At 41.9% G+C, this 25,556-nt stretch overlaps 2 protein-coding genes across 2 annotated transcripts; one reads left to right on the top strand and one right to left on the bottom strand.

The window, feature by feature from the left end:
- Nucleotides 1–1,974: 1,974 nt before the first annotated feature.
- LOC138964147 (uncharacterized) lies at nt 1,975–25,430 on the top strand. The gene is made up of 17 exons (XM_070336038.1): nt 1,975–2,084; nt 3,045–3,152; nt 10,666–10,872; nt 11,473–11,579; nt 14,729–14,852; nt 15,543–15,709; nt 16,160–16,282; nt 16,733–16,844; nt 17,211–17,368; nt 17,681–17,785; nt 18,181–18,255; nt 18,768–18,900; nt 19,247–19,356; nt 19,812–19,988; nt 23,792–23,993; nt 24,550–24,633; nt 25,008–25,430. The coding sequence occupies exons 1-17, from the start codon at nt 2,078–2,080 to the stop codon at nt 25,013–25,015; spliced, it is 2,007 nt and encodes a 668-aa protein (XP_070192139.1). The 5' UTR covers nt 1,975–2,077; the 3' UTR covers nt 25,016–25,430.
- Nucleotides 3,433–9,264, bottom strand: LOC138964146 (uncharacterized). Its single transcript, XM_070336037.1, has 4 exons — nt 7,816–9,264; nt 5,216–5,983; nt 4,599–4,679; nt 3,433–4,442 (listed from the first exon to the last, which is right to left on the bottom strand). Exons 1-4 carry the CDS (start codon nt 8,585–8,587, stop codon nt 3,598–3,600), a joined length of 2,466 nt encoding a protein of 821 aa, XP_070192138.1. The 5' UTR covers nt 8,588–9,264; the 3' UTR covers nt 3,433–3,597.
- Nucleotides 25,431–25,556: the final 126 nt, after the last annotated feature.

The raw sequence follows: 25,556 nt of genomic DNA, 5'->3' as shown, positions 1-25,556 counted from the left end.
CACGTCTTCATTGCCATAGAAAAGATGATGTCGCGTTCCGCCATCAACAGAATGATATAATAGATGTAAATAAAGATTCCATCAAAAACGTATTGCACTTTGTGATGTTTTAGGCATTATGCTTGAATTCATGTGTACAAAAGATTTAATTGTTTTGATGGTGTACGTTAACTCGGCACACTTGCATAACATGAAAGCGCATCACAGTAGCCGCTTCGATATACCATTGTAACACTTTTTGTGTGGGCATTATATTCAATTTGTTGTTTTATGTGTCTGCGATGTTCATTCTCACAACGTGTGACATTTTGTTTTTGTTACTGCTTGTGTCAATTTTATGCCTGAGAATCTATTTTGGTGTGAACTGTTATGAGTTATGTGTGTTATGTATTGCTACTACAATGATAATACTTGACTTGAAGTGTTTTGTGTTAGCGTGTGACTGCCACTAACGGAGTGTCAGTCTTAAATTGTCGGACATTTATAACTTTATAAAAAGGAAAATAGCAACTGCACAATGGCGGAATGACACAACACATGCACGAAGAAGTATGGACGTGCTGTTTAGGCAGGAACGTCTCATCTTGAGAGAAAAGAAGTGACATACTACAAAGTATTAAACTAAAGCATAATGCAAACATTCCTTGTAAAAGGCACACTCCTTTCCGTGAAAACTGGTCTCAGATCTGGCCGGGCTTTTACATGGGATAAGACCATCCTGGTGTTCTCTGTGCATAGCGGGTGGGGGTGTTCTCTGTGCTCTACGCGCCTTCTCACAACAGCAAGCAGTCAGGACGTTGACTTTTGGTATGTGGCCAAGTAGAGTGATGGTCTTATCCCGTGATGGTCTTATTCCGTGATGGTCTTATCCCGTGATGGTCTTATCCCGTGACCGGATCGGATGTTTTCACGGGAAGGACTGTCTTGAAAGCGTATGATACAAACATTCCCTGTCAACACTTTGCTGTGAAAGCGTATGAAACAAACATTCCCTGTCAACACTTTGCTGTGAAAGCGTATGAAACAAACATTCCCTGTCAACACTTTGCTGTGAAAGCGTATGATACAAACATTCCCTGTCAACACTTTGCTGTGAAAGCGTATGATACAAACATTCCCTGTCAACACTTTGCTGTGAAAGCGTATGATACAAACATTCCCTGTCAACACTTTGCTGTGAAAGCGTATGATACAAACATTCCCTTTCAACACAAATTTGCTGTCAGAGGTCGGTCTCACAGTAAATCATTCCAGATACCCAAACGCAATAGATTTCTTGTTGAGGTTTTCTCCAGACAATCTTTTTGTGTAAGTGTTATTACTTTTGTTAACTGTTTCTTGTATTTTTAATAGCTTTGACTCCACATTCCAGAAATGATGATGGTTTTTGAGAAATCTTTTACCGGTATAAGTGAATTAAATCACGACTTTTTCCCACATCTCACGTATGACTTACATATCACGGTATTATAACCAAAACGGCTTCAGAGTCGGTAACAAAAACGGGACGTAAAAGAACTCATGCCTTCTTATGTATCTGGATGGTATATACACAGTATTACTTCAAAATGTCCGATTCACGATTTCTGCTTGTAGCTACTACAGTAGAAATAAATTAGTTGACGATTATGACGCGTTTGTTACATGTTGTTCACATTCTTGTTCAGCCTTGTTTCATTGAGAATTGTGTTAATTGGTGTGTACGTGCCTTGCCAGATGAAGTTACGAATAAAATGTTGGTTGATGTTGAAGTTGCAGTGGTTGTGTATGTGTGTGTGTGTGTGTGTGTGTGTGTGTGTGTGTGTGTGTGTGTGTGTGTGTGTGTGTGTGTGTGTGTTTGCTCGTGCGCGCGTGTGTGTGTTGGGCGCAACATGTGTATTTGAACCATCAAATCAAACTATTTACACACACAAAACTGACGCTGTGTTCGGCGACGCTTTCACTATCATAACCAAAGCCTCAGTTTATCAAAAGGCTATTTCCCCACTCGCGCGACTACACAGCGTGTTATCACCAATATGTTATCATAATCGTAAAGTTGTTCACCTTGTAAACGGTATAACACACCCTCTACAGCATGAAAGGTGAGCACATAATGTAAACATTTTTCAGCAATTTTGTTGACTATTTGACGCTCAGAATGTGGCCATTAAACTGTGATATTAGACAACTTCTTAACCATAACATGTATGTCGATAAATTCTATTCTGCTTCAACTAGAACCAACTCATCCAGGATTAGAACACTGAGAAAGATATTGTTCACTTGGGTTGTAACAGATGTTTGTTTGCGGACTACTACACACGAGCTCTGTCACTTGTATTTGGGTTATTCTCCAGAGATGTGTAGACTACCAATTGAAACTATGTTACGAAGTTGATATTTCTTTATTTTACTGAGACTTTTTAACCATACGAATTGATTACATTGATAAATACAGGTTCCAAATACATCTTGGTCTGCAGAGAAAGAATTAGAAATACTTGCACATTTTGATTATCTACGTTCAGCAAATTACAAGCATTTCAAAGTACATCACTCGCGTAACATGGCAACATGCAGTAGAGGATGTGACACGGATTTAAATACTGACATTAAAACAAAGAAAAGAAGATGTATACTATGATATTTGTTTAAAATCGGTATTAATGAACAAGTAAAGAGAATAGATTATAGTTGCCATTTAATATAAGTCATGGGCCTGAGAATGAATGTCACAAAACTGTAGCCAGCTCTGGAGAATAACCCGTACACAGTGCACACAGTTTTCAGCTATATATCTTGTTCTTGTATTTCGCATTTTTCTCAAGTGTCTGCCACGCAAGATAAGTTTTTAACTTCACTTCATGCCCAAAATGTTTGATTATTATTGTTTCATAGCACTTAGTTTGAACGAAATTATGTTGCCAAGTGTCTAAAACAAATATGACGATCAGAAACGTTTTGTAGCAAAACATCCAGGTTTGTATAACAGTCTAGAAGGAACGCTGACAGTGGTTAGTATGTTCAAAATCATTTTGGACATTGTGTTAACATTTTCACAGACATCTGGTCAACCAACTGGAGGCTGTTGCTAATTTTGGCACTGACGTCATGCTTGAAGAAAACGACTGCCTACAATAAAACATGCATCCTCCCTCCATCTGCAAGCGGTAAGAATAACCTATCATTTTGTTGAATGTATATGTCACAGTAGAAACTAGAATTCAGTAGGATCCGGAATCCTACTAGTAGAGACTGGAATCTCAGTTTCTACTAGTAGATACTGGAATTCCAGTCTCAACTGGACTTTTTCAAGTTCAAACTGGAATTCCAGTATCTACTAGTAGATACCGGAATTCCACTTACAACTGGATTTTTTCCAGTTGAAAGTGGAATTCCGATATCTACTAGTAGAAACTGGAATTCCAGTTTCAACTAACAGCCAGTTCATGTTGGAATTCAGTTCAAATTGGAATTTCGCGATGGAGATGAATGTAGTTTCTTTTTTGTTTAAAATGAACAGTTGACTACTTTATTGAAAGCAAATCCATTGTTTAAAAAGACCCAACACCACAAACTGCATAGTCAAATCAATGAAAATCACATCAGACAACTTCAGGACATGTTCTTGCATTTCTTGCTGTGCGGGTGGCATTTGGTGCCACATGCAAGTTTGGCATCTTTGCACGGACACCTCTTTGTCATGCACGCGCCTGTGCACGTACAGACGGACCTGGCGACAGCTCCACGGTTTTGCCAACCAGTTGATGACCTGGAGGCTTGAATGAGGGACACTTCCTTAAGAGTCTGTGGGTTTACCACATTGAGATGTGGGAGGACCACACTGCTCATGTCCACAAGCTCCACCCCCCGAAACCAGTTTTTAACAATTCCAGTCGGGCAATACACCCGATAGACAGAATCACCGCCCCTCATCTTTGATTCCAGAATCTTGCAGGTCAAGAGCCGCACGTCAGTGTTGGTCCTGTCGGCACTGTGGATTTTCACTCCGACAGTGTGCCCGTTTTGGAATGATTGGGTCACGTCTTTTACCTTCTTTTGGTACCTCGTGTCTTGACGTCTGGCAGCCTTCAAATAGTTATTTCTGGCAACAAGTCGCTTCTCCTTGTGAGCCGTGTTCCCTTCTTCATTTTGCACTGTTGCAGTGCGTTTCCACAACACAAACTGTCCTACTTCTAATGGTTCATTCATAGGGTTGGCAATTGTAGGCACATGTGTAGGAACGAACACTTCGTCAACAGAAAACACAGCATGAGTGGTTTTAGTCACTTTCACACCATGCACAACGTCAAGATTTGTGTGCTCTGTGCCAGAACAAACGATGACGTTGTCGCTCAAAAGAAGATACTCCTTTCCTCGCTTGTGGCTGGTACAGGTAGTAGATGATGTACTTGGTGAATCCACGTTTTCTACAATGCCGAGAGAAGAACCACCAGCACCTGTGAAACAAACAAATTAAAATCGTCTACGCTGGTGTGAAAACCAAGAAAGGTGGTGTAAGGGTTAACCTGTTAACATCTTCAAACTAGTCTTTATAAATTGATAGAAAATATGGCACATTGAAAGTGTGTTGAGGGAAGTGTGAAGAAACTTACCAGTGGCATGCTGCTCAGGAGTGCTGAGAGAAGGTCCGAGAGGATCCTGAAAGTTGACTGCTTCTGAAGAACGGTCAGCACCTGTGAAACAAATAAAATGCAGTTGTATTTGCAACAGACATTTGCAGTCATTCTTCTTCTTCTCTGTTGGGAAATGTGACATGATAATGTGGCATGTATGTGTACACATTAATCACTGTGTACTAGTGTTTCGACGTTGAAGTGATACAGGAAGAAATTCTGAATAATTCATTGCAAAAACATACACTTGACCCATTTTGACAGGAAAGTTTTTTTTGAAAGTTGACTGCTTCTGAAGAACGGTCAGCACCTGTGAAACAAATGAACTGTAGTTGTATTTGCATCAAATCTGCCATTAATCCCCAGAGTCATTAACCCTTGCCAGTGCACCTCCCGTCTCCTGCATTGTCTATCATTATCAAAATTGTGTTCATCATTAGTTTGTTATGGCTGCAAAAGGGTTAATGTAATGGAATGTTACTCCTATTAATACGACTAATACAGTAATGGGCGTCAACTAGTCCAATGGTTGCATGGCCAATATCTCTAAAACACAAGATTTTTAAAACCAATTCAGATAGAAGCATACCACATACCAGCAGTTGAAGGTCCGGGAGTTGGCAAAGAATTGTTGACTGGCTGCAGAACTGTATCAAAGACCACTTCACTCCACACAGTGATTCTCTCGTCGTCCTCGCAGCTGATGTCACTCTGGCTCCCTGACTGCACAACTGCACTTCTCTGACTCACGGCTGTGTCTTCTTGACTCAGAACTACACGCCCCACATTGTCCAGCCACACTGACTGCACGACTGCACCATCATGATTCAATGACTCAACGACTGCACCTTCCTGACTCAATGACTCGACGACTGCACCTTCCTGACTCAATGACTCGACGACTGCACCTTCCTGACTCAATGACTCAACGACTGCATCTTCCTCACTCACTGACTGCACGACTGCACCTTCCTGACTCAATGACTCGACGACTGCACCTTCCTGACTCAATGACTCGACGACTGCACCTTCCTGACTCAATGACTCAATGACTGCATCTTCCTCACTCACTGACTGCACGACTGCACCTTCCTGCCTCATTGTGGGAAGCATAACAAGCAGATCATTTGGCAAATCTTCTTCACGCACAATACCCTGAGCTGCAAATTCCTCCCAAACAGCTTGGTCCGAACGTGGTTTCTGACCAAATACAAGTTCATACGGTGTTGTCCCAGTTGCACTTGAAACTGATGTGTTGATTGAGTGAACCACAGACTTTAATCCCCTGCTCCATTGTGGGCCATTGGTATCCATCCATTTGCCTAGTTTCAATTGTAGGTCTCCGTTCCCCCTCTCAATGCACCCTGCACACAGTGAAGCAATCCCAGTTGGATACTGTCACCTTAAATAGAGGCCTTTTCAAGCCTAGGCCACTGCACTATGTCTGTAGCCCATATTTCAGGTTGTAAAGCTGATTTATAAAGCTGCTAGAGCAGTTTTAATTTGAGAAGTCGAGTGTATCATTCATCGAAAGGTTCATGGTACTGTCACAGTACCATTAAAGGGGTATGAAAGACCTAAACCGGAAGTAGAATTCCTTGAACGGCAGCTGATACATTACTCTATGAACTCTCATTATCCAGAAAATTAAGCCTGAAAGCCTGGTATTCGCTGAGAAACATCGGAAAACGCAAAATCAAAATAAACAATCCTTATCCGGAAGTGGTAAAAAAACAACGTTTTATTATCAAAAGGGAAGTGTGGCTTCGCGTCGGACATTGAGTTGGAATCTTCCAGGCTTCTCCCATCACATGGGATGATAAGATTCAGCCTTTAGGACCACTTCCGGATAATAATTGTTTAATTTGATTTTGAGTTTTCCGATGTTTCTGAAGTAATACTGGACTTACAGGCTTGAAACTTTGGATAATGAGAGTTGATAAGGTAATGTATCAGCTGCCGTTCAAAGATTTCTACTTCCGGTTTAGGTCTTTCATACCCCTTTAAGTGCCATGACCATTTCGACCATTTGGTATCAATTGAACCGTTATGGTGTGTAGTTTTTGAAAAGTGATGTAGTTGCAGCACTTTAGTACAACATGCCAAATGAACCCCTTGTTGCCCCAAAACGTCAAAATTTTGAAAAGTTCACTCATTCCCCTAATTTTTAAAAATGGCACTGTGTATTTCACTTTAAATGCAGTTAGACAGGCTTAGGAGATCAAACAGACCCAAATCGGTAACGTTGGATAACATATCGTTAATTTTGAAGAAAAAATAAGTTGGAAAAATGAAAAATGGCATTTTTTCCATATTTCACAGACAAGAGGTTAATTTGGACTTTTATGTAAAATTGAGGCACACCAAAATCACTTTTCAAATTTTACACCCCCAGACGGTTAAAATAACATCTATTTATCCATGTTAATCCATAGTTTGACTGATGTGATGAGAACGTTTTACCAAATATTGCTCAAATTCCATAATTTTTTTTAATACTTTTGATATATTCCCAGTCTTAATAACGCAATCCCTTCTCAAAATGCCTTAAAATACATCTGTAAAGGTCAAGGAAGTCAAACAGATTCATAATATGTTTTTAAATTAAAATTCAAAGTGCCGTTTTCCAAAACTAGGGGAATGAGTGAAAACTTCAAAGTTTCCTGGTTTTGGTAACAAGGGGTTAATCTAGCATGTTGTACTAAAGTGCTGCAACTGCGACATTAGTTTTCAAAACCTGGACATCATAGCGGTTCAGTTCATACCCATTTTAGCTTGTTATACCGCCAGTAAAAAAAAAAATCACAATCACAATCACCACTATGGAAATTTTAGATTAGACCTATTGCGTTAAATTTCGGTTTCATATTCCATGTTACCACAGGTAGGTCTGCCTCATTAACCCTTTCACTGCCGGGGTGTTTCAATTCAATGTCAGTAAAATGTGAAAAATGATCCGATTACGAAAAAAGCTGAATGTTTATCTTTTGACAGATGCAACAGACAAAACATGTTACCACCGGTAGGTCTGCCTCATTAACCCTTTCACTGCCGGGGTGTTTCAATGCATGGTCACTCTTCGACAAGAATGTTTTCTCTAACTGGCTAGAGTGCAGGACGGGTATACCCGTCTTGTAGGCACTGTAAGGGTTAATTTTCATTTCTGAAAAAAATACAAATAAAAACGAACACTTACCCTGACTTTCAGGATGTCTTGGGCGTCCATGGATGATCACTGTTCCAGGCCACAGATCACACACTTCACGTATCACGTTCGCCGTGAATTCTCTGCCATTGTCACTCTGCAGGAGGCGTGGTGGTCCAAAGGTGCAGAATTGGTCGAACAGATGACCTGCTACCTCTGCTGCAGTCTTGGATTCCAAGGGATAGGCCCAAGAAAACTTCGAAAAACAGTCCCTTGCATGCAGGATCCATTTAAAGTCCCTGTCAGGCCTGCTGCGGAAGTCAATGAGGTCGATTTGGACTCTGAGTAGAAAAGACAGATTGATCATTGCCTTTCCAGATGGAAGTGATTTCACCACCTGGCGCTGCCTGCAGCTGGGACAGGTCTTCAGGAACACACTGACTGCTGAGTGGTGGACTCCTGCGTAGTTTGCTTTGATTTCCGCCCACGTTTTATCCCTTCCCCCATGGCCAACATGAACGTGACATCGCGCAATTGTCGCAAACAATTCCTCTCTGGTCACAACCGGGCAGTTGGTTTTCTGGCAACATAGCATTGTCCTTGCCCCCACAACTTGTAATTTATAATGCTTTGCACACCTGTACTTGAATTTGGCACCTTCTGGACATTGCTGGCCCTTGTTCAGTTGCAGAGCTTTCACTATTTTTGTGTACTTCTCTTGGGCAATGCAGAAACATTCTCGTTTGCTGTCATCAAGACTCCGTATGTGTGCTTCTAAAAGAGAATAAAACAGAGTTTTCTGATCCTCTGACTCGGACTCCATCTTCAATCTTGACTGCTGTCTGTCACTGACACTTCACTCTGATCAACTGATCAAGACTCACTGTGAATAGAAGGGCCTCGGTTGTTCCATATTACTCTGGCTGGAGAACATTGGTCACTTTATTTGCAACAACAACTCAGATTCACGTGAAGAAGTCATTGTCACATCTAAGCTTTGTTTTCAAGTTGAACCCTCTCTGTGGATATGATCCCAGTTTCTTTTTCAGTTTTCAAATAATTCCAATTTCCATATTACTCTGGCTGGAGAACATTGGTCACTTTATTTGCAACAACAACTCAGATTCACGTGAAGAAGTCATTGTCACATCTAAGCTTTGTTTTCAAGTTGAACCCTCTCTGTGGATATGATCCCAGTTTCTTTTTCAGTTTTCAAATAATTCCAATTTAAACTGAATTCCAACATGAACTGGCTGTTAGTTGAAACTGGAATTCCAGTTTCTACTAGTAGATATCGGAATTCCACTTTCAACTGGAAAAAATCCAGTTGTAAGTGGAATTCCGGTATCTACTAGTAGATACTGGAATTCCAGTTTGAACTTGAAAAAGTCCAGTTGAGACTGGAATTCCAGTATCTACTAGTAGAAACTGAGATTCCAGTCTCTACTAGTAGGATTCCGGATCCTACTGAATTCTAGTTTCCCCTGTGACATATATATAAGAGAGGTCATCATTCAAAGTAAAGTATAACAAGTCGCGTAAGGCGAAAATACAACATTTAGTCAAGCTCAGTCGAACTCACAGAATGAAACTGAACGCACTGCATTTTTTTTCACAATGACCGTAGTCTGCCGCTTGTGCAAAACGGAGTGAAACTGACGAGCCTGTTCAGCGCTGTAGTGGTTTCGCTGTGCTGCATAGCACGCTTTTCTGTACCTCTCTTCGTTTTAACTTTCTGAGCGTGTTTTTAATCCAAACATATCATATCTATATGTTTTTGGAATCAGGAACCGAAAAGGAATAAGACAGAATTGTTTTTAAATCGATTTCGGAAATTTAATTTTGATCATAAGTTTTATATTTTTAATTTTCAGAGCTTGTTTTTAATCCAAATATAACATATTTATATGTTTTTGGAATCAGCAAATGACGAAGAATAAGATGGAATTGTTTTTGGATCGTTTAATAAAAAAATAATTTTAATTACAAGTTTCCGATTTTTAATGACCAAACTCACTCATTAGTTTTTAAGCCACCAAGCTGAAATGCAATACCAAACCCCGGCCTTCGTCGAAGATTGCTTTGCCAAAATTTCAATCAATTTGACTGAAAAATGAGGGTGTGACAGTGCCGCCTCAACTTTTACAAAAAGCCGGATATGACGTCATCAAAGACATTTATCGAAAAAAGGAAAAAAATGTCCGGGGATATCATACCCAGGAACTCTCATGTCAAATTTCATAAAGATCGGTCCAGTAGTTTGGTCTGAATCGCTCTACACACACACACAGACAGACAGACGCACACACACACACACATACGCAACGACCCTCGTCTCGATTCCCCCCCTCTATGTTAAAACATTTAGTCAAAACTTGACTAAATGTAAAAATGGGGGGGGGGGGGGGGGTGGAAACGGTCGTAGACGTCGCACAAGTTCCCATTTGAGTGACAGTCACCTTCTTAGCATCAAATGGTCTTTCGAGTGTTAAGCGCGGGTATACACATCACCTACATGTCATCAATAACAATCAACAACTGACCACTTTGCGCCAATAACAATTAACAACTGACCACTTTGTGCCAATGACAATTAACATCTGGCCACTTTACGCCCATAACAATCAACAACTGGCCACTTTGCGCCAATAACAATTAACAACTGACCACTTTGCGCCAATAGCAATTAACATCTGGCCACTTTTCGCCAATAACAATCAAGAACTGGCCACTTTGCGCCAATAACAATTAACAACTGACCACTTTGCGCCAATAGCAATTAACATCTGGCCACTTTACGCCAATAACAATCAACAACTGACCACTTTACGCCAATACCAATTACCAACTGACCTCTTTACGCTAATAAACAACGGTCACTGTACAATGACCACTGTCCAGGGGAGCCCCAGCGGCCCGCAGTGTCCGGTCAGTTCACAGTGCACGTGGAGGCCACCTTTGTGGACAAGAACATCACCATGGACTTCATCGAGATCTACGACTACCACAACAACCGCGGCAAGCTGCGTCAGATCAAAGGCGGCATCACCACCGACTACTACTATGACTACAACACCAATGAGCTGCTGGTGGTGAAGCCTGATACATGTACGTTGGTTGTAAAGACCTTGTGTAATTAGAAAGAGTGATTTGGGCAACTGTTTCAGAGAAACCCGTAGTTAAAATGGTTAGTCCTTTCCTCCCTTCTCTTAATCAATTCAGTTTTAGGAAGGGGACATACGAATTATATGCATCTGTGAAGAATATGCTAGTGCCAACAGGAAGGCTAGGATGGGGTACGTACGAGTATAAAATAATTCATTTTTGTGGTCGTATTTATTAGTTCGACACACTCCTATACATCTTCTGGGCTTTGAAAGAAAAAATCGCAAAGGATGCATTCACAAAAGGGTGCTGGACTGTCCTTTAAAGGCACATACAGAGAGATCAGACCTGAATCAATAAAACACAGATCGGTTCACAAAAAAACCTTCCAAAATCAAATGGCCATTCTTTTTTTCTTTTTTTTTAATCTAAAACGACAGGCTAGAACTTCTATCAGTTCCTTGACTGACTCCCAGCCAGAATGATTGATCATTTAAAATCGTATGCTTCAGGCAAACGACTAACGACGAAACATTGCCTAAACCCTGCATCATTGCTTTTCCTAAGACGCTCCAGTAAAGCAGTGTATTGTGTGTTGAACAGACTCGTGCCAGGTTCAGCAGCTGTCCACAGCGGGCTACATGTTTCTCTTGGGAGACAACGACGGTCACATCTTCTCCCCGGCAGCAGCCCTCAGGTTTGGCGGGCAGGTAAGTTGGCTTACAAGTTTGCCACGTTAAGGGCTCTGAGAGTTATTGCGAAGTGCAGGGAATAATTAATGTTCCAAGAAAACTTGCACACAGATACACACACAAATACGGGTGAACAGAGTAGACCATCAGGCAAACAGACAGACAGACACACCCCCATTCCCCCAAAAAACTCACAATCACACTATGCGCGAAAGCTATGGCTGTTTTATAAAGCCATAAAGCCACCAGCCATCGCGCCAATGTTTGACTGTCTTTGAGTGTTCATGTTTATATCAAGCCTTCTCAGCTGCTGGGTCCTAAAGTAAGGCACCAGAAAAACACACAGTTAAGAATGTCGAGCTTGGATTTCAAAACAAAGAGGGGCGGGTTCAATTTCTGTACATTCTGTAGGTGCCGCCATCTTGAACACACGGCCAATATAATTATATTGGCCGTGTGTTCAAGATGTAGGTGCCGCTTACAATCGAGTCACTAAGATGAGCTGCGTACAACGCTGCATCATGCGAGTCGCGCAGCTCTTTCGTGCGGCGGTTGTGTACGGCTGGTTGCCTGCAGAAAAGATGCATGGTGCTGGAACGCCGAAGTTTAATTTGCAATGTGCTTCAAACAAACAATCGCTAACAGTGGAACCCCCCTTTTAAGCTCCAAGTTTGGGACTTTCTCCTTTTTTAGACCTGATTTTATCAGATCTTTGGAGGTCTTAAAATAAGTATGTCACTGTACAATGTTGTTGGGTGGTGCATTTCTCATTAAAAAAGAAACCCACAAGAGTCATATCACGGGACACAAGAAGTTTATGTGGGCAAGATAGTTTTTTTTCTGTTTTTTTTTCTTTCTTGTGTATTAACTGGTGTTTTATTTCATTTTCAATCAACTGTTACAACTTTTTTCTTTTACATTTCAGGTTACATTTCCACAAAATTACTTTTTAATTCAACAACAATCTAACTAAGGACAATGGGGATAAACCTTTCGTAGCGCAAGTTCTTGTTGAAATACAATTTCCAATGGAATATGCGATTTAGTTTTCTTAACTTTGCTAATGCACATTTTTGCTATCAATAAAACATGGTTAATTAACGCTGATTCCTGACATTCTTCGACTCCGAATAATACATCTGTAATAGACAATAAAAAAAGCCCGACCTGTCAGACTGTTCAAAATTTTTTCAATATAAGTCCAAAACCTTCTAACTTGGGGACACTCATAGAAAAAGTGTTCATGGGCAAGAGAGTTAGTTGCACGAGGTATCAACGTTATATCGTGACTGTGTGTTACAGACCGGGACACCAGAAGTGTATGTGGGCAAGAGAATTGCACGAGGTATCAACGTTATATCATGACTGTGTGTTACAGACCGGGACACCAGAAGTGTATGTGTGCAAGAGAGTTGCACAGAGTACCAACGTTATATCATGACTGTGTGTTACAGACCGGGACACCAGAAGTGTATGTGTGCAAGAGAGTTGCACGAGGTATCAACGTTATATCATGACTGTGTGTTACAGACCGGGACACCAGAAGTGTATGTGGGCAAGAGAGTTGCACGAGGTATCAACGTTATATCATGACTGTGTGTTACAGACCGGGACACCAGAAGTGTATGTGTGCAAGAGAGTTGCACAGAGTACCAACGTTATATCATGACTGTGTGTTACAGACCGGGACACCAGAAGTGTATGTGTGCAAGAGAGTTGCACGAGGTGTCAACGTTATATCATGACTGTGTGTTACAAACCGGGACACCAGAAGGGTATGTGGGCAAGAGAGTACTGTTGCACGAGGCATCAACGTTATATCGTGACTGTGTGTTACAGACCGGGACACCAGAAGTGTATGTGGGCAAGAGAGTTAGTTGCACAGAGTATCAACGTTATATCGTGACTGTGTGTTACAGACCGGGACACCAGAAGTGTATGTGGGCAAGAGAGTTGCACAGAGTATCAACGTTATATCGTGACTGTGTGTTACAGACCGGGACACCAGAAGTGTATGTGGGCAAGAGAGTTAGTTGCACAGAGTATCAACGTTATATCGTGACTGTGTGTTACAGACCGGGACACCAGAAGTGTATGTGGGCAAGAGAGTTAGTTGCACAGAGTATCAACGTTATATCGTGACTGTGTGTTACAGACCGGGACACCAGAAGTGTATGTGGGCAAGAGAGTTAGTTGCACGAGGTATCAACGTTATATCGTGACTGTGTGTTACAGACCGGGACACCAGAAGTGTATGTGGGCAAGAGAGTTAGTTGCACAGAGTATCAACGTTATATCGTGACTGTGTGTTACAGACCGGGACACCAGAAGTGTATGTGGGCAAGAGAGTTAGTTGCACAGAGTATCAACGTTATATCGTGACTGTGTGTTACAGACCGGGACACCAGAAGTGTATGTGTTCAAGAGAGTTGCACGAGGCATCAACGCTATATCATGACTGTGTGGTACAGACCGGGACACCAGAAGTGTATGTGGGCAAGAGAGTTAGTTGCACAGAGTATCAACGTTATATCATGACTGTGTGTTACAGACCAGGACACCAGAAGTGTATGTGTGCAAGAGAGTTGCACGAGGCATCAACGCTATATCATGACTGTGTGTTACAGACCGGGACACCAGAAGTGTATGTGGGCAAGAGAGTTAGTTGCACAGAGTATCAACGTTATATCGTGACTGTGTGTTACAGACCGGGACACCAGAAGTGTATGTGGGCAAGAGAGTTGCACGAGGCATCAACGTTATATCATGACTGTGTGTTACAGACCGGGACACCAGAAGTGTATGTGGGCAAGAGAGTTAGTTGCACAGAGTATCAACGTTATATCATGACTGTGTGTTACAGACCAGGACACCAGAAGTGTATGTGTGCAAGAGAGTTGCACAGAGTACCAACGTTATATCACGACTGTGTGTTACAGACCGGGACACCAGAAGTGTATGTGTTCAAGAGAGTTGCACGAGGCATCAACGTTATATCATGACTGTGTGTTACAGACCAGGACACCAGAAGTGTATGTGTGCAAGAGAGTTGCACAGAGTACCAACGTTATATCACGACTGTGTGTTACAGACCGGGACACCAGAAGTGTATGTGGGCAAGAGAGTTGCACAGAGTATCAACGTTATACCATGACTGTGTGTTACAGACCGGGACACCAGAAGTGTATGTGGGCAAGAGAGTTGCACGAGGCATCAACGTCAACCAGTGGGAGTCGTGCCAGGACTGGCCCCAGTCTAACACCTCCATGCACGTCACCTGGGCTTTTGTGGGTAGGTCTCGGCACACACAGGTACAGACAAACAGCCCGAAACACTCAAACAAAGAGACAATCAGAAGAGCTGTAAAAGCCACGACAAGAAGACATACAAACAGCCCGAAACACTCAAACAAACAAAGAGGCAATCAGAAGAGCTGTAAAAGCCACGACAAGAAGACAGACAAACAGCCCGAAACACTCAAACAAACAAAGAGACAATCAGAAGAGCTGTAAAAGCCACGACAAGAAGACAGACAAACAGCCCGAAACACTCAAACAAACAAAGAGACAATCAGAAGAGCTGTAAAAGCCACGACAAGAAGACAGACAAACAGCCCGAAACACTCAAACAAACAAAGAGACAATCAGAAGAGCTGTAAAAGCCACGACAAGAAGACATACAGACAGGCCGAAACACTCAAACAGACACACAGACAATCAGAAGAGAGAGGTGTACAATTCACGACGAGAAGACAGACTGAACTTGGTAAGTGTGCCAATAATGACCACAGACATGTACATTACCTGCCGTGACTTTACGAGTACAGATACAAGTTATTTGGTCAGGTAGATCTGGACACGAGAACACGAAAGAGAGAGAGAGAGAGATGTGTGTTTGTTTCTTTAATGTCTCTTCAAACGGTATGGCTATCGGAGACCACTCAAATCAGTGATTGGGGTACTCTCACGTTGGTGTGTGCAGACAATTTAGCCTGGGTGGCCTCAGCCAGTGTCGTCAACATCCCCGTATGGTGTCACGTAACCGGGAGGGTGTACGTCAACGACCAGTATTTCCGTTCCTTCGAACATCAGTACGAGTTCATCCACTTCATTGACAACATTCCGCCGGACTCGGAGCACGTATTCGAGGTAGGTTGTTGCACCAGTTGCTGAATCAAATACCAATTCGGACAAACGCAGTCAAGTTGGCTAGCTCCCTCCCCCCCCCACTACACCCTCGCACCCACACCCATACACAGACAGACAGACAGAGGCACGAAGACCGACACTCACACACAGATACGTCACAGGCACATACAGACAAACAGACAGACAGACAGACAGACACACACGCACACACACACACACACACACACACACACACACACACACACACACACACACACACACACACACACACACTGCCCTTATACCAATTTGTTTTTAAAGGGTGCATATGCTACGTCCCTATATATCCATGTACTAGGCAAATAAGAAGAATAAATGCACACGTAAATCTAAATTACTCTGCACAAGTCAAGTATCTCCAAATACCAAACAAACTGTCCAGTTTCTTCTGCTTGTTGCACGTGCACACAGACGCCGAGCGGAGTGGTGTGTCCCGGGCGGAAGAACACCAAGCCACTGCCGGCTCTGCCCAGCGCCCTGTCCTTCACTGGCGAGACCATCAACGAGCAGCGCAAAGGCATCACCTACACTCAGGTTTGTCCCGCTGGCTTGTGGCTTGCACGTCATCTCTGTCGTTATGTCTATCTGTCTGTCACTGTCTCTAGATACATCTCTACGCTATGTGTGTGTGTGTGTGTGTGTGTGTGTGTGTGTGTGTGTGTGTGTGTGTGTGTGTGTGTGTGTGTGTGGGTGTGTGTGTGTGTGTGTTGTTGTTGTTGTTGTTTTGTGTTGCTTTGGTGTGTCTTTTTTTTAAATGTCCATGTGGTGTAGGTCTCTTCTATATAATATCATTATGACGGCTATATTAAGCAAGCATTATTTTCTTTCCCTATTACACACGGAAAAAAAAGAAGAAATACCTGTTGTTATTTTATGCTAGGGCTCACCACATCGAATCCTTTCCTTCAAATGGCTAATTGGAACATGTCTTCGCTCTTGTTCTTTTCAGCGTGAATGATGATTATGCATTATTGTTTTACACAGGAAAGGTATGATGCGCAAGGGAGAATTGTAGCCTACAAATTCCGTGGCTTCACATCATTTTCGATGAAGTATGGCGAAAACCCTCTGGCAGTCGTCAATGACTTCAACACAGGTGACGCATGCATTTCGCATTCAACATAAATTAGCAATAATTATAAGGTCCACAGTAACAGCATCCATATAGGACATGATGGGTGGATGCTCTTATTAGTATTGCAATGCAGTGATGCGTGTTTCCGCTGTGAATGAAACACGGTGCGTGCAGGTGTATCATGTACGCCCGTCAAGATAATATAGTTATGGCCGGGTATGACCATCAGGTTTTGAGCGTTGTGGCCTAGCAATTGTCCTACCATATTGGGGGGGGGGGGGGATTGTCGAAGGGGGGGGGGGGGGGCAATTGTCCACGGGGCAGTTGTTTGAGGGAGGTGGGGGCAATAAGCCTGATACTGACCTTGAGTGGATTGGGATGTAACAGGCACAGAATACATAGTGGACTTGCAGCGTGGGAACTGCAGCGTCACCCCCCTCTCCCTCACCCCTGACGTCACGCATGGCCAAGACCTCGTGACCTTGAGGCTGCAGAGTGCTACCAACATGCTCAACTTAAATGGGAACTACACGTACCAAGGCCAGGTAAAAAAAAAAAAAACTCATAAGAGAATATAAATAGAATAACCAAATTTACAAATAATTATCATAGCAAAGTGAAGCTGAAATGCCAAAAAATGAATCACATTCAAGTCAATTTTGCATACCTATTTGAATTCACACACACACACACACACACACACACACACACACACACACACACACACACACACACACACACACACACACACACACACACACAAACGCACCTTCGGGCGCACGCCAGTTCAAGCCATCTTTTTCTCGTACATGTCAGAAGAACATACCATATAACGATGTTGAAGCCTGTGTGTGCAGCGAACAATTCGTGGTATCCCTTGCGATGTTTGGATTGTGGAAAAACACGCGGAGGATCTACTGGGCGTTGCGGTCAATGCTACGTTTGAGTGGGCCTTTAGCACGGTGAGCTTAAACGTACTAACAGTAACAGAACGTGATGAGACAAAACAGAACGTGATGAGACAAAACAGAACGTGATGAGACAAAACAGAACGTGATGAGACAAAACAGAACGTGATGAGACAAAACAGAACGTGATGAGACAAATTACATTGCATTACAGCCCCCCACACACACCTGACCAGATCATCGTTACAATATCCGACTCTGTCCTATCGTCACACTACAACCACACTGTCTTCTAATATGGCAATATTCCGTTGTATCTTACTGTTGATTCCATTTGATATTACTTAACTTAGGCTTCGAAAAAGAAACACGTAGTACACGTAATTCAAAGCACACAGAGGATGTTATTTGTAGCTGAATGTGGGTGTTTCCATGTCTGTATCCAACAGACTTCCTGGAGCTATCAGAACATGCCCGACTCTGCTGCTGGCGTTCCCGTTCAGGTCATCTACACGTTGGATGACGTAAGTATGACGTCACGACACCTCAATTCACGATATTTCAAGTATCATGCGTTTGAGGGATAGGTACATTAACAATAGAACATTTGGGACACAGAGGCTTGTGTCATAAGTGGCTGCATGCCGAACGTCTTGCTTTTACGGGGTGAAGTATTCTTGAGTCCATGCCTTTGGGTCGTACGTCGTGTTTTTTTTTAATGCATCACATGAGTATCGAGAATAAAGAGAGACGACTTATACATTTTAAGCAAATGTAACAACTGCAATGTGGGTTTGCTACTATGAGCACAGTTCTGAACCATACCCAATAACCCGCCATTCTCAATGCTTTTAAGCCTTTGTGATTGCCATTTCTGTGGTTAAATCCCAAAACAAAGAGACTGCCAACGTTCCAAAATTCAGAATAAAAAACAAGAAAGGTAAGTTGTTGGAACGTTTGTTATTGACAAACAAATCATTCATTCGCTTGGGACTTTGTAACGTATTGTTTTGTCAATAACAATTCCTGTGGTCAGTTCGGTTCCCGACAGCAATCAGTGACCAATGTGTACGACTTTGAGTCCAGCGTTCCGGACATCTTTGAAGGAATCAACCTGGGCAGCTGCTTCATTGGTGCTCCGCGCAACGTTGTCGTCTTCAGCATTTCTCGTAAGACAATTTTCTTTGCTCTTTGAATGGACTACCAAATAGAACAAGATCTGATAAACAAAGGGCAGTAAGCGCTCTAAATTCATACGACATGTGTAATAGAGTAAGTGAGAGTTATCCAGAACCATTCTCCTGGCACCTGAGAGAATAACAAGCATTGAAATGAACAAGCGACAATTTGTTTGATTAGAACAAATTAAAGTCTTTAAGTTAATGATGATTGTTGGTATGTGACCAAGTGGTCTTATCCCATGTAAACGCCTGGCGATATGTTAGATGGTGAGCCAATCTGTGTTGACGGGAGGGAGTGTGCTTTTCTTGTTCCATGCATGTCAACTTGTTACAGGTGTATACGAGACACTGCTCCAGTATTTCCAGAGTCAGTTCAAGTACGCTGTGCGTCACAGCATCGCTCAGGCCATCAACGTGTCCCCACTACGTGTAGCTAATGTACAGGTAAGAGAGAGAGAGAGAGAGAGAGAGAGAGAGAGAGAGAGAGAGAGAGAGAGAGAGAGAGAGAGAGAGAGAGAGAGAGAGAGAGAGAGAGATTGGATTGGATTGGATTGTTTACTCATTTAGGCCATAGCCCCTTATGAGGGGGGGGGGGTGAACATAATATACAATGACATAATGACATTTGCACACAAATCAAATGAAATAAATCATACACGAACTAAGACATGTGTGCTACTGTTGCTAGTAGATATACGTGCTACTGTTGCTTGTAGATATGTGTGCTACTGTTGCTAGTAGAATCATATAGTATTTCACACAGTTTTCACAATTGGTTATCAAACGTGTGTTCAAAAGGGGAGAACTTCAGTTTACAGTGTAGACAGCGAAAGATTATTCTGTCAACTTTTTTTTCTAAAAACAACATTTCAATTAACTATACACCATGCTCTTTTCAGTACAGAGTGCAGCAATTTTCCCTGGACATCAGCCTAGACCTGTTGCCGTTGCCAGCCGTACACAGCACAGTGTCAGACCCCACAACACAGCCGTCACTGGACGCGGCAACACAGGCCTTGCTGGACGCTGTCAAAGGCAACAGGATGGTCATTCAGCTCAACGCCGGGTCAGACCAGGTATGGAGATACTAATGATATATCTGTCTTGTTTTGTTTTTGACATTGGATGCGTTATTCCCCTTTAAAACTGTGAAGCAAACATACGTGTGGCTACACTGAGGATAACGATCATGCCGGCAGTGAGTTGTGAGCTCGATGACAATATTTGTCAGATAAAAGGACATGATAAAGAGCGGACACTAACAAACCTACACATAGGAGTTTATTATTCACTGTGACGCCATCATTGATTGAGTCCTCTGATCAGAGGCGGGTGTTTGCCTGATGATTACTTGTTGGAAAGGGGGCACAAGGAACTCTTCCACAGCAATGAAAACTACAGCAGATTTGTTTTCTTCTAAGGCTTTCTTTAGTAATACCTAGAGTTGAATTCGCGAAAACTGCGCGAAGTCTTTTTACCAACAATTCAGCGCCAAAGCTTCGTGCAGAGAGCTTCGTGAAGTAGGCTTCGCTAAGTCAACTTCGCCCAATTACATAATACTAGTGGTACCCGTGCTACGCACTTTGTGTGCTGCGCATGCGATGTCATTTTGTTGGTTATGTGCTTGTGAAAATGTTGTTTGCACCCCTCCCCCCCCCCCCCCCCCCCCCCGCACATTATCCCGCATATAATGAATTATATTCTCTTGGTGAAAAATAAAATGTTAACCCTTACACCGGTGCAATTCTGTAACACATGTTACATAGCCACTGGTGAATTAACAGAGAGAAAAATAACAAAAAACAGTCATATAGGTTTTCGCATCAATGGGAGGTAATCGGAACTGACCAAAAAGACTGCGCGACCGCACGCGACTATACAAACAAACAAAATAAAATACAGCAGGTATGACGTTTGCATGAATCCATGATTACGTCTACATGAACAACAGTGATAAAAGTGCGCATCTCTTCCCAGCCGTGCAGCGCTTTGAAAGTTGGAAGCATTAAAATTTAAACGGGTAAAAAGCCATCGTGAAGATACGAAAAAAAGTATGACGTCTAAAATACTTAATGATTCAAACGCATAGTATAACATATGTAATTGACAACATTGACAACAGAAAATATATACATGGTTCACACACACAATCGAGTGCACACATCCATCCATGCTTATTTAAAGTCATGTACACACACACACACATACATACATACATGGCATCAAGCAACACACAATTAAATGACACATATGGAATATGGAAAACGTATAATGGACATGACCATGGCAAGTAATTTACACCGTTACCTACTATAAAATTGATGATATATATATACCACTCACTTGCTATTCGCCTAAAAGCTTGCGGTGTGCTGTGACACATATAAGAAACCAGAAGAAAAAAGGACTTTACTTTGGCGAAAAGAGCATATGCTGCTTATTTTTGTACATAACTGCTATAACTGTATTTTTTCCGAACACTTACATGTAAAAAACATAGAGATATATCTTACCATTTCACTAAGACAGCCAAAATAACGGTCAAATTAAGGGGAGATCATGATGACGTACATGTCTATGGTTGCACCGGGGGAAAATATTTAGTCGCTGGAACCTATAAGGTATAACACATGTTACATAGCCACTGGTGAATTAACAGAGAGAAAAATAACAAAAAACAGTCATATAGGTTTTCGCATCAATGGGAGGTAATCGGAACTGACCAAAAAGACTGCGCGACCGCACGCGACTATACAAACAAACAAAATAAAATACAGCAGGTATGACGTTTGCATGAATCCATGATTACGTCTACATGAACAACAGTGATAAAAGTGCGCATCTCTTCCCAGCCGTGCAGCGCTTTGAAAGTTGGAAGCATTAAAATTTAAACGGGTAAAAAGCCATCGTGAAGATACGAAAAAAAGTATGACGTCTAAAATACTTAATGATTCAAACGCATAGTATAACATATGTAATTGACAACATTGACAACAGAAAATATATACATGGTTCACACACACAATCGAGTGCACACATCCATCCATGCTTATTTAAAGTCATGTACACACACACACACACATACATACATGGCATCAAGCAACACACAATTAAATGACACATATGGAATATGGAAAACGTATAATGGACATGAACATGGCAAGTAATTTACACCGTTACCTACTATAAAATTGATGATATATATATACCACTCACTTGCTATTCGCCTAAAAGCTTGCGGTGTGCTGTGACACATATAAGAAACCAGAAGAAAAAAGGACTTTACTTTGGCGAAAAGAGCATATGCTGCTTATTTTTGTACATAACTGCTATAACTGTATTTTTTCCGAACACTTACATGTAAAAAACATAGAGATATATCTTACCATTTCACTAAGACAGCCAAAATAACGGTCAAATTAAGGGGAGATCATGATGACGTACATGTCTATGGTTGCACCGGGGAAAAATATTTAGTCGCTGGAACCTATAAGGTATAACACATGTTACATAGCCACTGGTGAATTAACAGAGAGAAAAATAACAAAAAACAGTCATATAGGTTTTCGCATCAATGGGAGGTAATCGGAACTGACCAAAAAGACTGCGCGACCGCACGCGACTATACAAACAAACAAAATAAAATACAGCAGGTATGACGTTTGCATGAATCCATGATTACGTCTACATGAACAACAGTGATAAAAGTGCGCATCTCTTCCCAGCCGTGCAGCGCTTTGAAAGTTGGAAGCATTAAAATTTAAACGGGTAAAAAGCCATCGTGAAGATACGAAAAAAAGTATGACGTCTAAAATACTTAATGATTCAAACGCATAGTATAACATATCTAATTGACAACATTGACAACAGAAAATATATACATGGTTCACACACACAATCGAGTGCACACATCCATCCATGCTTATTTAAAGTCATGTACACACACACACACACATACATACATGGCATCAAGCAACACACAATTAAATGACACATATGGAATATTGAAAACGTATAACGGACATGAACATGGTAAGTATTTTACACCGTTATCTTCTATAAAATTGATGATATATATATACCACTCACTTGCTATTCGCCTAAAAGCTTGCGGTGTGCTGTGACACATATAAGAAACCAGAAGAAAAAAGGACTTTACTTTGGCGAAAAGAGCATATGCTGCTTATTTTTGTACATAGCTGCTATAACTGTATTTTTTCCGAACACTTACATGTAAAAAACATAGAGATATATCTTACCATTTCACTAAGACAGCCAAAATAACGGTCAAATTAAGGGGAGATCATGATGACGTACATGTCTATGGTTGAACCGGGGGAAAATATTTAGTCGCTGGAACCTATAAGGTTATACGGCGACTTATCAGGTGATAATGTTTCGAACTATTTAGTAAACAAATCTATGGAATATTTTGGAGTTCCATTAACAGATAAACAGATCTATCTATCTTCTTATTATTTTAGGTTCGTCTGGGGTAGAGAAATAAAACACACAGCAAGGTTCGTCTGAGGTGCGGTCGCGTGTTTAGTCGAACCGAAAGTTGAAGAAGAACCAATCACAGATCTCTTTCGCCGCGATGTCAAAGTTCAGGTCAAAGTTCACTGTTCTCTGCTCAAATTTGCGAGACAAACCTCTTCAAACTTTGTTCGTGGACAAAATTGGAAGTCGGGACCTAGCGGAATCGATTTCCTGGGTCACGTTGGCATAGCAACCGAAGGAGAAGGCACAAATCCGCGCGGTTTGGTGACAGGAATCGAAAAACCACCGAAAATCCTACCAGTATTATATAGTAGATCAGGCTTAAGCATCATCTATTGCCGTGCCAGAGCCTCAACGTTTCTACCTCTTTCACGTGCAGCCGTCATTCATAGTGGCTGACCCAAACAGCATACGGGTGACCAGACTGAACCAGATGAGCGTCATAACGGGTAGAGCCCATCCGCCTTCAGTACCACACCCCACCCCAACACCGTTTCCCACCCTCACCTCCACACTCAACGCTTCAGCCAAGGAATCATTGTGTCAACAGTACGTTAAGGATGACACTCGTTATTCCGTTGGTGAGTATGAGCTTTCATCGTTGTATTCTACGTCATAAGCAAGTGATGCAGAGCGCGCATATCAGTATATAACAGACCTGATCAAATGACAAAGGAAAGTAAGCGTTCTGATTAAAGTCAGCAGCGAGTGAAAGATACGCGGAACCATGCAGTCTCCTGGCACATAAGGGGATAAGGAGCATTCGAATGAACCAACGACTTTCCCCTCGTAGTCTGGATTGTTACTACTATATTGTACTACTACTACCATTGCTTGCTAATAGGGCTTTCTGGAGAAATTCAGAACACGTTTAGCAAAAAAGGGAATTGTATTCCGCATAAGTATTCTCCAGATGTACACACTCTCTTTATTTTCTTGTGATTGATCAGCGCATTGTTTTTTTTTGCTGGTTTACTCGCTTTTTTCAATCTTCCTGTTTGCACGTCTGTCTAAAAAGACCGAGGGAAGACCAATCTATCGACCACCTGCTCTAAAAACGTAAGCCTCAGTAAAGAATATCGTTTTATTTGGCAGAGACTGGTGGTTTGTTTTAAATTTGCGTGTGTGTTTACACAGGTGTGATGGTGGGATCTGCAATGTCCATGGGGGTGGTGGGAGGACTGCTGGGCGGTCTGACACATCGACTCATCATCCGCCAAGGTAACGTTCAATTTAAAGACATGTGGTCAACGAATAACTTAAAGTTTAACTCAACAACAATTTCTGACGTTATCAGCAAAAGAGGGCGACGTTGTGATTCTATAAAAAGTCGAAGTGAAACCATTTGCCCAGCTTGGATCATGCGCACTTGGCTTAGTGGGTAAGGTGGAACACTTTTTCATCCATGGTTTTACTATCTTACATTTTCACAAATAAAGAGAGTCAAATTGTTTGATAACGAGCTCTACCGTGGCAACCGGAATTTACAATTCATTGTCCAATACTTATCACACCCAACACCTTTTCGATATATTCTACAGAAAGAAAGAAAAAAATACCAATGTTAATATCTAAGTGGTTGCTTTTTGTTGCAGTGAGCTGAGATGGAGTATGCTCCAGGCAAAGGAATCACTGCGTTTAACTTGATATTGGCGCGAACAACAAGTGGACTCGATTCTAAAAATCAACAGACACAAATATCTTCGTGTCGAAAAAAAATCCGAAACATTCTTAAGCTGTGCATTCGAATGCTCCTTATGTGTGTGTGTGTGTGTGTGTGTGTGTGTGTGTGTGTGTGTGTGTGTGTGTGTGTGTGTGTGTGTGTGTGTGTGTGAGTGTGTGTGTGTGTGTGTGTGTGTGTGTGTGTGTGTGTGTGTGAGTGTGTGTGTGTGCGTGTCTGTGTGCACTCGGGCGTGTGTGTACGTGCGTGCGCGTGTTACACTCAGTTGACTTAAGAAATTAGTTTTCCCTCCACTTTAAGTACAATCTCTGGGAAAATAAAGAAGTAAGAAACACAGCCTCCTTACCTTATTTGCTCTCAGTTTCTTGACTATTGGTGATTGTCCCTTGTATTGGCATAGACAACGTCCAGTAAGCAACTTCCATCAAAGACAGATGCTATTGCTGGGGCCAGCTGTCGATCA

This window comes from Littorina saxatilis, linkage group LG4 (assembly GCF_037325665.1).
Source record: "Littorina saxatilis isolate snail1 linkage group LG4, US_GU_Lsax_2.0, whole genome shotgun sequence".
Taxonomy (NCBI): domain Eukaryota; kingdom Metazoa; phylum Mollusca; class Gastropoda; order Littorinimorpha; family Littorinidae; genus Littorina; species Littorina saxatilis.
The sequence above is the reverse complement of the archived record's forward strand: the minus strand, read 5'-3'. Positions and strand labels throughout refer to the sequence as shown.